The following is a 15,906-nucleotide window of genomic DNA, read 5'->3' on the forward strand; positions in this document are numbered from 1 at the left end:
AAAAAAAAAAAAAAACTTGGTTCTTGAAGGTGCTGCAACATTTTTAGGTCACTGTTTACTTAACTTCCAGCACGTAAGATGATTGGAAAAAAGTGCACTTGCAGAAAAACAAAATAAAAAATATTTTCCCCTCTATTTGTAGGAGATACTTTGTTGAAAAGCAGTAAGGATAATGTGGGATAGAAGACAAGAGGAGCTGCGTTCAGGTGCATGCAGGGGATAGAAGAATTCTTTGGCTACTATGGATTTTGAAATGGCTAGCCCTTCTTCAGGTGATACTTGATGGGATTGTCAGGGGAAAAAAAAAAGCCCCGTTATTAACTAGCAAACCTCAGGAGACACTAAGTGTCTTGGATAAAGGAGAGAGAGACGTAAGTGTACCATTTTAGCATATTACTAACCCTTGTCAGCAGAGAGGAGGTTTTCTTTGAAGAGAGGCACTAAACACATTTTCACATTATACCTACAGAGAGGGTTCACCCGGGAGCCAAAGGCAGGTTGTCATCCAGGAACACAATATTCTCCCAGCTCAGCAGGTCATGAGGACCTCGTTCTTAAACCTGGGACTATTGCCAGCCTGTGGAGAGACACTTTGGCTACTCATATAGCTCACAGGCCTGGAAAGAGTGTCTTTCTTCCACATCTTACTGGGTGGCCATGAAATTGTAGGCCTGGTGAAAAACCATCTTCCTCAAAGTGCTGCAGATGGTTGGGGGCCAAAGACAGAGGGCTGTGGTCCCGAACGGTGATGCTGAGAAGCCTCTTTAGTTATCGTAGAGTCTCAACTTCCAGGCAGATCTATTTCTTGAACAAGCCATGGGCCTCTGCAGGTGAGATAGAACATCGGATGGCCCAAGTCATAAATTACTGTCTTGTCACTAAATCGGCTAGCTTGTGCCACAGGTTTTACAGGCAGACAAGTATTTGATGAGTATTCGTGATGGGAAAGTGAGGTGGTACAGGCTAAGTCATGTGGAACAGGCAGCACTTTTAGCTTCCACCTGTTAAATGCCTGGGCTCTGAAGGCCATTTTATCTCAGGGAGTATTTCAGACCCAGCATCTAAGATCAGAGTTAAAAAAAAAAAAAAGGGAGAGTCAGGATTAAGAGGTGGGAGGAGAGAGTTCCAAGAAGGTAGTGTTATAAACCCTGTGAAGTCAAGCCCCAACAAGGGTTCTCCTCCCAACCCCTAGTGTTGTTTGAACCAGTGAAAGAGACCAGGTTTGGTTCAGGAGCAAAGGCAAGCTGTCTTCTTTGATCAGAGGATGTAGAGGCAGATAGATGCTCAGGCTCTAGAGCACATGCCGTGGGATAAAAGAGGATCATTGGAAATGAATCTTCATTTTAACCTGTATCAGAAGGCAAGGGCTTTTTATATTCTGAAAGTTCCTAAGGGTTTTCTTTTGTAATCCTAGCTTGTCCTAATTCTCTCCCATTCCCCATGGTTGCAGATGAGATTTGAAAGTGGCAGGAGAATGCGAAGTGGGAAAGAATCACTACTCAAGTCAAAACTACTTGAGTTACATATGAGACCCTTGATTGTTCCCAAAGCATCATTCAAAGCACAATAAAAGTAAGTTTGACTTTTAATTGTTACACCTTAGGTAATGAAGGGCCCCTAATAAGGTTCTCCCAATTTATTCTTATTCCTATATCCTTGGGGAAAAGATTTCTGAGAGTGAGTTAAGCTTAAGGCAAATGAAGCCATAGTACCAGGGGGAAAAATCCACTAATATTTCTTGTAGCAGATTTAGTACAGCCAGAAAAGGATACCTAAGGGATTATATGTAGAGAACAAACACGGTAATCTTGATGTTATGATGGGGGACATTTCACTGATTAACTTTTTGAATAGTTTGCTATCTACTAACTTTGAAGTATTTCTTACAAAAAGATGGCTGTGGGAAGGTTATATTCAAACACACCTGGATAAATCACCCATTGTTTTGGTGAACTCAACTGTTTTTTCTATCTGATAAGTTACTCAGCCTTGGAGCACTAGAAATACTTACCGAGATCATTAATTATATTTCCCATCATGTACACATTGTGTTCGGGAAGGGCTGTCATGGCCACTGCTGTGAACTGAGAACAGACAAGCTGTCCCATTTGTCTTCTGCACTTCTAGCTTGATTGCATAGGTGTGCTTGGCTTTATGCAGTTTCTGTGAAACATTCTGCATATCATAGAACACAGTGAATTTACTTAGGCACTTATTACATAAAGGAAGGACTAAGGGATGTGAAATAATTTTAATCTACGTTTTACCATTTTAAATTTGCATTTCCAATAGATGCATTTCATTCTCTAGCTTTCTGCTTTAGGGCAGCATCTAAGTCTGATTTTCAGGAAACAGGCATCAGAAGTGTTGGGGAAGTTTGTTAAAAATCTAACAGAAAAAGCAACAGATGCTTGGGCTCCCACCCCAGATCAACAGACTTGTCATTTCAGAGGTCTGGGACATTGATTTTAACAAGCTTCCTGACCCTTCCACCTCCCCCATGGTGATTTGGAACGCATCAATATATTTATGATCTCACATTCTGTGTTGTTTCTCTGGTGGGGGGAGGAGGAAGGAGAGAGAGATGGGAGGGGAGAGAGGGAGAGAGAAATTCTCGGTTTTGCTCCAAACCATGAACAGAGAGTAACCTCTGTTGACAGGAGGGTGGAGAAGGGGACGGCAGAGGATGAGATGGTTGGATGGCATCACCGATTCAATGGACATGGGTTTGAGCAAGCTCTGGCAGATGGTGAGGGACTGGGAGGCCTGGCGTGCTGCAGTCTGTGGGGTGGCAAAGAGTTGGGCACAATGACTGAACAACAACAACAAACCTCTGCTGATGGTTTCTTGCCTCCTGAAATGAACAAGGAAACAGTTGAAGAAATCCTGGGTGTTTTTGTAAAGGGCACGCGCTGGTGGGGTGGACTGATAAACCTGGGGCTGAAAACATTTGAAACTGCGAATTTTCAAAACCATGAATATTTGGAATTTTAAAAAATAAACAGGCGCACACTATCACAGTTACCATAGTTTGAATCCTAGTAATTTAGAATTTGTGACTCTTTAGAGATAAATATAAACTTGATTCTTGTCAAATAAGATATTTGCAATTTTTAAAAATCTGCAGAATATCCAAACCAAGAGTCAATGTTCCAAGGTTTCATAAATTAAGGATTTTAAAAGATATATAAATTCTTGAATTCAGCCATTAATTGTGCCTGTTAACAGGATTTTATAATGCTAACTAGGTAATATAGGTTATATTTTTTTCTCTTAATCTCATCTAATTTAGTCATACCTCTATAGATCTTAGTTTACATTATATACTGTATAAAGGCAAATTACATCAAAATATTGTCTTTTTTGGCTGAAGTTGGGTCTACCTAACAGTCTTAATCTAGCATTCTCAATCCTTGCATGAAATTGGATTTGAAAGGAAATCATTTAGGTGGCTCTAAAAGGAATAGGGAGCCTTGCAAAAGAGTTGTGTTTGTGGTCTCCAACCAAGTTCCCTCTGCCTGTGGGCCCGGCTCTGGCCTCTGGGTGGAGGTGCGTGGGGGAGGTCTCTTGGGGATTCCGTCTTGGTTCACTACTGTGGCGAGGCTGACGGCAGCTGCTTTCCCAGGCCTGGAGGCTTCCAACCTTGGGGTGATGTGCAGTTTCACTCCCTTGTCTAGCCCATCATGACTTCCTGTTCTTTTTCTGTAATGTTTTTCAGATCCGCTCCTTCCTGTTTCTTTCCCCAGCCTGATTCTGGTCCAGGCTCTAATTACCTCACACACACCTGCACTCTACTCACATCCTCTTTCCTGTCTGCAACTTTTCCTCTCACCATATTTTTTTCTTCACATGGTTGTTAGAATCCTCTTCCTTAAGCATCCTTTCCATCACACGCCTCTCCCAGCAGCTCCCAGTTGCGTCAAATGCAAGCTCCAGTCCTCTCTCATTGCCCAGACCATTATCTCCTTGACAGCTGGACCCCACTCCAGCCAAACAAATGTCCTGACACGATGTCTATACAATGCTACAACATCTGGTTAATTCAGTCAACTCTGTCAGATCTTCAGTTAATCATCTGGATGTTTTGTCTACAGGACGCCAAACATCTGGATTGACTGAAGAAATCTATGCTGATAGAGTTTTTTTTTTTAAAACTGAATTGACCAGATGTTTTGGCATCATGTAGACACATCACTGTCTCCTGCATTTGTCCTAATGGCTTGTCTGCATAACGTTCTCTCCACCTGCAACATGACCTGTCTCCTCAATGCCATGTTCTCCCTTCCTTCCAAATTATGGTCAGAATTCCCTCCGCCACAAAGCAGTTCTAGACTAATCCCACTAAACTACAGTCTGTGTTCATTCTAGCACTCACTTCGTTCTTACACATATAACTCTTGTCAACTGAAGTCACTGTGTTGTGTCTTTCTTCTGGGCTGTTAGCCTCCTTTGGATTGTAACCCTATAGGTATTCGAGAGGTGTACTGTAAAGCAGTCTGGTTTGTATAGCAAGAGGCATGGTAGTCTAGTGACCAACTCAGAACTCTGGGTTCAGTCTTGTTTTAAATTTCAGCAAGCTGCTTTACTTCATGTGTGACCTGGACACATTGCTTAACTTTGCTAAGCTTCAAGTCTCCTCCTCATTTGTAAAATGGAGACAACAGTAGAGCCTATCTCATAGAGTTGTTTATAAGGATTAAAAGAGTTAATACAGATAAAGTACTTAGAAGAGTGTCTGGCATAAAGGAAGCATCCATTAAATGTTAGCTGTTATCATTATATGCTTTATAAAGCTTGGTTTTTGTGTTTATCCCTTCTTTTGACTGTGACAGGTAGGTAAGGCAGCTGATACTGTTCCCATGTGAGAGGAGAAAACTGATATTAAGAGGTTATATGGTTTTTCTGTTAAATCAGTTGCATGTCTGAAGCCTTATACACATTACACGTCTGGTTTCTACACATTACCTGTTGGGCCTCGGCTCCCTCCTGTCTCAGGAGTTAGAATATCACTTTCTATAAAGAGCAGGTACTCAAGGAAGCCATGTATGTTTTCCTACAGACTACAGGTCTCTCCAAATGCTCTTTGGATCTGTGCCCACCTGTGACAAAGTGTCTTATAGTAGAATGAGAAAAGGACAATGTAGTAAGTTTTCCTAAAGTTAAATTTCTTCAAATATTAGAGCTGTTTCTGAACTGAAGTTATAACCTTCCTTCATTTTTAGTATAAAAATGTCCTAACTTTCTGAAATGATGGTAATCCAGTTCAGTTCAGTTGCTCAGTCGTGTCCGACTCCTTGCGACCCCATGAATCGCAGCACGCCAGGCCTCCCTATCCATCACCAACTCCTGGAGTTCACCCAGACTCATGTCCATCGAGTCAGTGATGCCATTCAGCCATCTCATCCTCTGTCATCCCCTTCTCCTCCTGCCCCCAATCCCTCCCAGCATCAGAGTCTTTTCCAGTGAGTCAACTCTTCGCATGAGGTGGCCAAAGTACTGGAGTTTCAAGGCTATGGTGGTAATATTAAGTGATAAAATACAGATTAACACTATATAACATTGGTTGCTCAGTCATGTCCAACTCGTTGCGACCCCATGGACTGTAGCCTGCCAGGCTGCTCTGTCCATGGGCTTCTCCAGGCAAGTATACTGGAATGTGTTGCCATTTCCTTCTCCAGGGCATCTTCCCAACCCAGGGACTGAATCTGGGTCTCCCACATTGCAGGTAGATTCTTTAGTGTCTGAGCCACCAGGGAAGCCTCAGTTCTATAATGGATCCTGTTTTTTTTTTTCTTTGGAGGGAGGGTTATTCATTCAACAAATATTAAGCGTCTGTCTTTGCTAGGCATGGTTCTAGGCACTGGATCAATAGTAAAACTGACCAAACTCCTTGTCCTCCTGGAGGGCATTCTATGGTGGGAGATTATGATAAACAACAATTAACATCTGTAAAGCTTAATTTCTCACCTGTAAAATGGTAACAAGAGTTCGTACTTCCTCCATAGGGTTGTTTGTAAGAGTTAAATAAATTAATAAGGAAGAGTGCTTAGGAGTTTGTAGTGCCATTGAATATAACTACAGTGGGAGGCGTAGAGAAACTGAGCATGCGGGGTGGGGTAGGTTGCAATTTTAAAGTTGAGTGGGTCACTGTAGACCATAATGAGAAAAGGGCCATTTGAGCAGACTTGAAGGAGATGTGGGACTTGGGTGTGGAGGACAAGAGGTCAGGTGGAGGAACTGGCTAGTGCACAGCACCCGAGAGGACGGCATCTGGCTCGTCTGATGCAGAACTGCACACACGGTGTGGTCAGTCCAGTGACGAGGAGGAGTGTACTAAGCAGGGAGTCAGAGACTGAGGGAGGGGACAGTGGTCCTCCAGAGCCTCGTAGGCCATTGTGAGGCTGTGGGTTTTACTGTGAGTGAAATGGGGAGACGCTGACGGGTTTTGAGCAGAGAAGTGTAACAATATGACTTATGTTTAAAAGGGTTCACTTGGCTGCTGTGTTGTTAATAACTTTAGGGAAACAAGGGTGGAAGCAGGGAGACTGGTTATGGTGCTGTTATAGGTGTCCACACGAACGCTGATGGTCCCTTTGACCAGGGTTGGTAACAGTGGGAAGTGGTAAAAAAATGGTGAAATTCTGGGTATATGTCAACGGTTGAGCCAACAGATTATCATAACGGACTGGATACAGGGTGTGAGATGAAGACAGGAATCCAAACTATTTGGCCTGAGCAACTAGAAAAGTCTCACTGCCAATGGGGAAGATGGGGGAAAGTGCAGGAGAAGCAGATCCAGGGCAAGAAGGGCTCGGAGGTGCAGACGGGTTCAGTGTTGGACATGTTGACTTGATGACACATGAAATCCACAAGATGGACATTAGGAAACTTCTCTCCGAAATGGACCCACACCTCACATGCACAACTTTTCTAAATTAATTTAAAAATCACTAATTGAATTTCTTGGTTGCTTGGGAGATAGTACCCATTCTTAACTACTGTATTCATTTACACCAATAATATAATAAAAGTTTAGAGCAGAGATCACATTCCTCTTACCCTAAATAAAATATTTCCTCAAAAATTGCAAATTAAAGAACAATTTACACACATAATACAAAAAAAAGGTAGTTCACAAATTTTAAATTTACTCATAAGCAGTGAGAACTAGCCATAGAATAGATACTACTTTAGTCATTTATTTTCTATACATGATGCCTTTCATTTCAAATATGTTTTCAATACATGATGCCCTTTGTTTCAAATATATTCTTATTGAAGCATTTGAATAACAAAGCTCCAATTATATTAATCAGAAAACAAATGAGAAAATCACATAAGAGTTTTCTGCTCTCAAAATTATCCTGATTATTAAAAAGTACTGGAACTGCAGCAATGATTATCATTTCTGGCATCATGGAATGAGAAAATAACAATTTTCTAAAAGATTAAGAACACCTTCTTTTTGACTGGTGCTGTGAAGAAAGCCTTCAGAAGATGTTCTTACTGATCAAGTAATGTGAATTAATATCATGATCTAACCTTAAAGGAATAATCCCCAGCAGATGTGGAAGAGAGAGACCAGATTCCTGTCTGCATTTCATTTGAAGCTGGTGTTCTTTCCAGGTAGGATTCTCCAACCTTAGCCCAAAATATCTTCCAAAAAATTTAAATGATGAATTTCTACATTATCACTTACAGAAAATAATTCAAAGAAATGTAATTACATTTCCTTCTCCCTCCCCCTTTATTCTGTGAGATTTGGACTAAATTGAGGCAAAAAGATGAGCAGAGGGAAAAATAAATGTGAGCCAAGTGACTTCAGAAAACTCTCTCAGCAGATAACCTAAAGATGCAAACTCATCATGAAAAGCATAGGGTGCAGATGTTGCTACAGTTTAGAACTTCACCAAACTGTCTGAAGTAATCACATAAAAGAGAAATACCCCTGAAGACTGTCATCTTGGAAAAAAGGTTAAAAACCTTTGTGAGTTCTTTAGGGCCAGCTCAAGAGTTACTGTAGAAGTTCTTGTTTAGCAATGAAACAGAATGGGAAAAATAACCAGTTGTAGCCGAGAGCTACCTTTGGTGGCTTGAAATCAGCCACGGTGAGAGTATTTACACCACAGAAGTTGGCAAATGATGCAAATCAGGGCTTTGCTTGCCTTCTGTTTTTTACGGAGCCAGTTAAGCAGCGCACCATTGAAAACTGCCCAGGGATTAGCACAGCCCTTAGAACCTGTGACAAAGATGTTCGAGTATGGCTTTGCAAAGAAGATTTTGAGGAATAACGACTATTCTTTCCACAAGCATACTTCTTATGGGGACTTTTAATACTCGTCTTGTTAAGATTGTTTTATTTCTCTAGGAATTTGGATTTCATTGAATCCTTATTAGAAAGGATTTCTTTAAAATATGGCTCCTATTTCGCCTTAATTAAAAGCTAAAAGAAGGGAGATAAAATATATATGGGACAGGAAACCCTCCTGGTTTCTAGGAAGCAGAAGTGGTATCGCAGGATAAACTGTAGTCACTGGAAAGGAGTCAAAGCCATAGAGACACCAGACCTCCCTTTTTTTTTTTTTTGTGAATGACGGTGTCAAAGAATGTAACCCCTCTTAACTTCTCTACACCCCGTATATACAAATTGCTTATACAGATACAACCCTCAATGGTAACTCACTTCACACATCCATTTTCTTTCTTGTTATCACCAAGATTAAACAGCATGTTGGGGCAATATTCTGCATTTATCTAACCTTTTCACTCAGGCCACAGTGATACAACAGCACAGGTTTATGTACCTCACACGTCAGATCCTATCAAGAGACTTGGTAGTGACAGTTGATAAGGACACCATAGTTTATTGAACTTGTTCTAAAAACAACAGCAGCAAACCACTTATCTCCTCACACTTTTTTAATGACCTTGTTCTATGGCGTCCCTGTTTTTAGAGGCAGCAGACGTATTACTGACTGTGTGGCCTCGGAGCATACAGAGAGCTGCAGGCATGTGATAATGTGCATTTTGCTATTATATCATTAAGAATTCTAGAGATCTGCATTTCTTCAATTACCTATTGAGAAAGGGGAGGTCTAGAGTGAATTTTAACTTTGACCTTGCCATAAGCTTTAACCAGTGTGAAAAAAATGGCTTGTCAGGAAAATGAGGAAAAAAAAATTGCTGGGAGTTGCTTTTGTCTCTGCTCTCTACAATGTCCAGCATCACCAAAGACAGTGAACAAGAAGGCTACCAGACTTCACTGTTTCAGGATAACACATCCCTAGAGGATGCATATAGAGAAAAATAAGCCCAAATAAATGTAAAACTAGAATGAACTATAAAGGCTAATTTTCTTACATATTTTCTCTTTTTTCTTTGAATTCTTTTTTTTCTTTTTTTGCAATTTGCATGGCCCAAACAGACTCTCGAGAGTCCCTTGGACTGCAAGGCGATCCAACCAGTCCATTCTAAAGGAGATCAGCCCTGGGTGTTCTTTGGAAGGACTGATGCTAAAGCTGAAACTCCCATACTTTGGCCACCTCATGTGAAGAGTTGACTCATTGGACAAGACCCTGATGCTGGGAGGGGCTGGGGGCAGGAGGAGAAGGGGACGACAGAGGATGAGATGGCAGGATGGCATCACCGACTCGATGGACGTGAGTCTGAGTGAACTCCGGGAGTTGGTGATGGACAGGGAAGCCTGGCGTGCTGTGATTCATGGGGTCTCAAAGAGTCGGACACGACTGAGCGACTGAACTGAACTGCACTGAAACATGTTCCTGTGACATTTCCAAAGATTTTGCTATAAGCACATTTAATATCATATATAACAGTTTAACCACGTTCTTAAGCTTTTCAAAATTGCTACTGCTATTATTTGGTTAAGTTCAAAGTCAGTTTTATTATCATGGTGAAATTCTGATTAGATTCTAATCTCTGTAGAATTTCAGATCTTTCTGCTCCTTGCAGTTAAAGCAACATACGGAGCACTCAGCCAACCTGTTTTAATTCTGTCATTCAGTTCTCTTTTTCAGTCTATAAATACTAGTCTTCCGGTTGCGCCCCAGAGACCTGAGGTTCCTTCTGTTTTGGAGACAAAACCACTGTTTTAGGTGGACACAGTCTTGGAGGAATGATAGAGAAAACCTATGGGGTACTTCAATACAAACAGATCTAGTGGTAATACTTTTCAACAGTAACCAACAGAGACTTCGTGAGCTGAGAAAAGAGCCTTTTGCTTTGTGAACCTCTGTAATACAACTGCTATTACAGTGATGAGGGAAAGACAGGGCACATTTCCAAACACTGGCTTATTTTTTGGTGACTTTGCATCTATTTCCCAGAAAACTTTTGTCATATCCCTCTCCTCTTTGAAACTTTGTCCTACTTCTGTGCAAAAAAGAAAGGGATTGTCCTTCTGTCTTCTCACCCCAGGTTCTAGATATGATCATAAAGAATAAATTATGAAATATTCCAGGCATACCAAAATGTATAGAGAAAAATATAGTGAGGATTGACTACCCAACATCTATCTATCTTAAGAAATCAAACATTACAAACCTAAGTGAATCTCCCTGTGTATTCCTTTTGCCTCCTTAGAGGTAAACACTATTTTTTTGTTTTTATACTTTTGCTACATGTGTACATCCATAAATAATATATAACCGTGAGTTGCATATTTTACATTTTTATATGGGAGGTTTCCTTTTCCTCACATTATTTTTAAGAGAAACTAATACACAGAGGTCTGGTTTATTGATCTTTACTGCTTACAAAGTATTCCGCAGCATGGATATACAATAACTTAGTCTTTGGTTGATACTTCAATGTATATTTAGTACAGTTCCCTTGAGCAGTGTGTGAGAATTTCTTTAGGGGGCAGACCTAGATTTGCAATTTTGGATCACTGGATATGAACATTTTAAACTTCACTAGATATTGCTGGTCTCAAAGACTGGATCACCAGCAGTGAAGCTGGAAGGTTGTTTAACAAGCTCTCTATGATCCAAGTTTCACATTCAGTCTAGATGGAGGCAGTGGTGGTGGGTAGTATGGCAAGAATTTGCTTTTCTAACATGGCCAGAAGTGAGGCTGCTGCTGCTACACTTGTAGTGTCTGGGACTATGTTGTAGAGAAACTGCTGTCAAGAAAGCCTGCGTGTGTGTGCCAAGTTGCTTCAGTTGTCCAACTCTGGGCAGCCCCAAGGCCTGTAGCCTGCAAGGCTCCTCTGTGGAAAACCAGGCAAGAATACTGGAGTGGGTTGCCACGCCCTCCTCCGAGGGACCTTCCCGACCCAGGGATTCTGCCCGCATCTCTCTACATCTCCTGCTTTGGCAGGCACATTCTTTATCACTTCTGCCACCTGGTAGCTTCATAAAGAAAGCCTATTGGGTTCCACTTCAAAAGAGAGAACTGATGAGACACTATCTGAAAATATGTAGCTGGTAAGGTTTTATTAGGTAACTGAGCGTTAACCTGTGGTAATAATTTTGGCATTCAGATCCTAGAAGATATTGACTAAATAGATAATATAGAGTAAATAGCATGACCGATTGTCATAAAAGGCTAAATTCTTAATGAGTTCTGTTGCCAGGATGGGGCCTCTGTACATGCTCCTGCTGCTGCTGTGCTGAGAAGGGCAGGTGGATGGTGTCGGGCCATGGTCTGCAGTGAGCTTGGCTGGTATTACGTGGTGTGGTCGTGTCTGGACTGCATTAAGCCCAGGTACTGACCTAGACGCGGGTGTCAGCGTTCACTTAGGGGTTCCTGAAGACTTAAGGCAATGAAGTCTTACTGACTTGGCTATTTTTAGATATTTATATGCAAAACAAACCTACCAATCTTTATATTACATAATTTAACAATTATATTTCAAAGATAGCAGAATGCCAAGGAGGTTTCCCTTAAATATTCTTCCTGTAAAACTTTTATAAAAAAATCTTGAAAACAAAGGCTTCACAGATTTTAGGGTAAAAAGATACAAACAGGCTTGCGTGGTCTGCAAATGGTTAATATGTAAACTGGAAGGAAAGTGATTTTATTTCAGATTTAGCAATACAAAAGGTCAATTAGAAAAAAGAAAAAAACATATACCAGTAGCCAAAAGCATTTGCTTACGTCATTCCACAATTTACATAAGAAGATAATTGCTTTTCAAAACCAGACAACAGGTTCAAAAATACTTCTTTTCACACCCTTAAGTGATGCTGTTGGGAACAATGGCTATTATAAGGCCATTTATTGTGGGCACATTTCCAGCGAGTTCTGGTTATCATTGCTCTCATTTTATCTTCTTTCTTTTTTCTCTCTCATCAGCTTTTTGCTTTCTTCCCTCCTCCTCTTATTCACTGGATTCCGAGGATCATAGATTTCAAATGTGTCTGAGTCTTGCATGCTTGCATCTTTCACTTTTCTGCTTTTATCCTCAAACTGAAGTACATGCGACATCCTAAAGTGGGAGAGAGATGGTTCACTGATTTTGGCATAAGAACTGAAAGAAGTTCTACACTACACTTGTCTTGGCATAATGAACCAAAAGGCTACAAAACATCAAGATGGGTTTATTGTTTACTGGTGCTTAAACCACATGGAAACCAACTTCTCAGAAAACACTTAAATTTGAAAAACATGTCTGGAGTTTGTTTTGTTGGTTTGTATTTCTAGTAGTGAGTCTCTGTGCTTCAGACTTCACTTGAGGTTCCTTCTCTAATGGGAGGTTAAGAGTTCTACCCAGAAGTCTTCCTTCAACTAAACTCAGAGAACATTCTGTCAGCTTCCTTTAAAGAGCACACTCACTGAGCCAGGGTGAGCCAGATTGCAAAGCAAAACCCTGACAGTAAACCAGCCCTATCTGATGTGTTTTGTTTGCAGTAGTTAAACGGGTCAAGTAGGGAATGTGCTCAGAAAACTGTTTAAATGGTGTTATGACTCCCTTTTCTGGGGAGTTGCTGAGTTTTAAAAAAAATTTGTACAAAAAGAAACTGAGTTTTGGGCACAGATCCATGAATTAATTTCCTCCTCTTACTGTTGATTACAACAAATCTAACCACCCTGCTTCCCTACTTTATCAAATGCTTACTGGTCTTAAGGTATCAACATGTGCTTGAATCCTAAGTGGTCATAAGTTGGCCATGCTTAGCAGCACAGAACCGTGTAAGTGATTAGCTCTGCCCCCATTAGGAGGTGTTGGGAATAAATAGGGAAGTCCCAAACCAGATTCTAGGGCAGCTGAATAAATTTGGAAAGAAAAAAGTTCAGTGTTTTGATACATAAGTGAAACTACTAAGGCTTCTTTTTCTCAGTAGATATTTAAGCAATTTGTAAAATAGGCATACCCAGCACTTTTCTTTATCACAGCAGATATGGCTAAATTGCCTAAAGGATTAACACTCCCCACATGTCAGCTGTAACTTTCAGATGAAATCCAAATATTATAGTGATTTCTTTTTCCCTCTATAAGCAGACTGGGCGATAGGTACTAGCAGAAATTCCCACACCCTTTCTTCCTGCAGTACCACAAATGCAGGGTGAAGTTTACTTGTGTTAAGAATTCCCATGGATATACTTAGATTTTTGAAGAATTCTAAAAAGATTTTGTGAGCAAAATGAAACGTTACAATATTAGTGATACTACAATTGCAAAGAATTCAGTAGGGTTGACTGTCACGAGTTGACAAGCTATGTATTACCACCATTCACACCTCTTCTTTCCCAGAAAAGCTTATTAGAATGCAGTGAGTACAAGTGATATTATTATATGGATGACCTAGAGTCTAATTTTGGAGACGGCAATGGCACCCACTCCAGTACTCTTGCCTGGAAAATCCCATGGACGGAGGAGCCTGGTGGGCTGCAGTCCATGGGGTCGCTAAGAGTCGGACACGACTGAGCGACTTCACTTTCACTTTTCACTTTCATGTATTGGAGAAGGAAGTGGCAACCCACTCCAGTGTTCTTGCCTGGAGAGTCCCAGGGACAGAGGAGCCTTGTAGGAGGCCGTCTATGGGGTCACACAGAGTCGGACACGACTGAAGCGACTTAGCAGCAGCAGCAGCAGAATCTAATTTACTAACTGAAGTAAAGCACATTTGCATTTCTGTACTTTCATTAGATTTCATAACAGTGTCACACATGAGAACTGCTGGTTTTTTATACTTTCATGGCTTTAACCTTGGAAACAGCCTTATTTAGAAAGTGCATTATAGGATTATTGCTTATTAGATGGAATCCTCCGAGTATGATTTTCTTATGCTTTCAATGTTCTACACTCTTTAAGTATTAGCATCTGAGAATAAAACAATCCTCAACTCCTAGCAAAAGGCAATTAGCCATGGTAGCAAGGGACCATTAGAACCAGACTGAATCGATCAAACAGGACTTAATCAATTAATGATGGCCTGCGCAGGCCAAAATGATCAGTGGTAACTCATTTCAGTAAATATACCTCTGGAAAGCCAAAAAATCAGTGACAGCCTCATGCTTTTGAAAGTTGGCCAGTCAGTGGCAGAACCACACCAGTGAACATGCTTCAGAAAGCCCGCCAATTAGTTACCTTAATAGTGGTGCTTCGGAGGTTGTGATCAACCCTGAGACCATCCCCAACCCCAAAACTCTGCATAAGGTTTGCAACCTCCTTTGCTCAGAGACTGTGCCTAAAAGCAAGCTCGCTCTTTAATATGCTTTTTTTCCCCAGATGCTGAGAGGTGGTCTTTCTCTTTTTCTTTGATGCTCCTTACAATCTATGCAGCATTCCCCACAGAGTGTGCTCTTCAGAAACTGTGAGTGAGACCACTGCTGAGGACTAGGGTTAGAAGTGTGGCCAGACTGTCCTGTTACAGGTCCTTGTCACACGCTGTGGGGAACCCAGACCCTAACACTATACTTCGGTAAGTGCGTAGCAGCTTTCCAAATGACTTGTGCTGAGGCTAAGCCCAAACCAGAAAATAGCTGGAATCATATTCCCTTTAAAACAATTTTATTCGATACTCCTATATTAATATAAGAATACAAACCCCACTATCCTAGTTAACTTAATACCTTTCTATATATACATTCTTCTATTTTAAAAATTAGTCCTTTCTCTGTCCCAAAAGACAGATTTTTTTTTTTTTTGTATTATGTACTTCTAGTAGGGGTTGTCCATGTTTCAAAAATGACTTTATCAGAATTTGTCAAGTAAAACCATTACAAGGCACCCTCCTTTCTATGTCATGAGAGAATCTTACAACTACTGAATTTAGTTGGCTTTGGTGTTAAGAAATAAAATCTAGACATGTGAATAATACCACAAGAGTCCACAAAAAGAAACAGATTTTCCTACAAATCTGAAAAAACAGAAAGCTGTAAATTAAAGTAGCTGTCATTTTCAACTGTTTGTTTCATACACGACTGCACTAAACAAGTCCAACATTTTGATTAATAACAAACCTAAACCCAGAGGAAAGAAGGGGCTATCAGCTTACAAACTACTTCAGCTTTAATATTACACTATTTAGCATGGCTGGTTACTCAGCAATAATATTTAATCTTTAATTGAAATAAAAACATAATCAAAATGCTTCTCCCATTTATCTTTCAACATGCTTTGGTCACTTCATTTTAAAAAGCAAAACAAAACAATTATTATGATTTTCAGCATAATAAACTCCTGACCTGTGTGCCTTCATAAATCACAGACTGCATGAATTGAAAGCATGCCCACATTTTACAGTCTCCTATGAGAATATACACGCAGACTTATTATACAGACTTAATTCAAGTACATAAGGTCTGGTAGTTTATAGCCCTGTATGTACTAATAACTCAATACTATCCACTCTGTGGCTGCTCATAGAATTGGCCAACAAGAGCAGTGAAGTTTTTGGAATTACACACATCATTTACATATGAAAATTTTAGAGCTTG

At 40.5% G+C, this 15,906-nt stretch overlaps 2 protein-coding genes across 10 annotated transcripts in view; one reads left to right on the plus strand and one right to left on the minus strand.

The window, feature by feature from the left end:
- ADAMTS6 (ADAM metallopeptidase with thrombospondin type 1 motif 6) overlaps nt 1-15,906 on the plus strand; it is a 429,734-nt gene that overhangs the window by 398,816 nt on the left and 15,012 nt on the right. The window lies entirely within an intron of this gene.
- CWC27 (CWC27 spliceosome associated cyclophilin) overlaps nt 1-15,906 on the minus strand; it is a 283,204-nt gene that overhangs the window by 10,745 nt on the left and 256,553 nt on the right. For 2 of the 6 annotated variants that reach the window (XM_059878679.1, NM_001075160.2), the window contains 1 exon segment: nt 12,012-12,451. In XM_059878679.1, the coding sequence (XP_059734662.1) occupies nt 12,289-12,451 (163 nt within the window). In that variant the 3' untranslated portion in view covers nt 12,012-12,288. 6 annotated transcript variants of the gene reach the window in all.

This window comes from Bos taurus, chromosome 20 (genome assembly GCF_002263795.3).
Source record: "Bos taurus isolate L1 Dominette 01449 registration number 42190680 breed Hereford chromosome 20, ARS-UCD2.0, whole genome shotgun sequence".
Lineage (NCBI taxonomy): Eukaryota > Metazoa > Chordata > Mammalia > Artiodactyla > Bovidae > Bos > Bos taurus.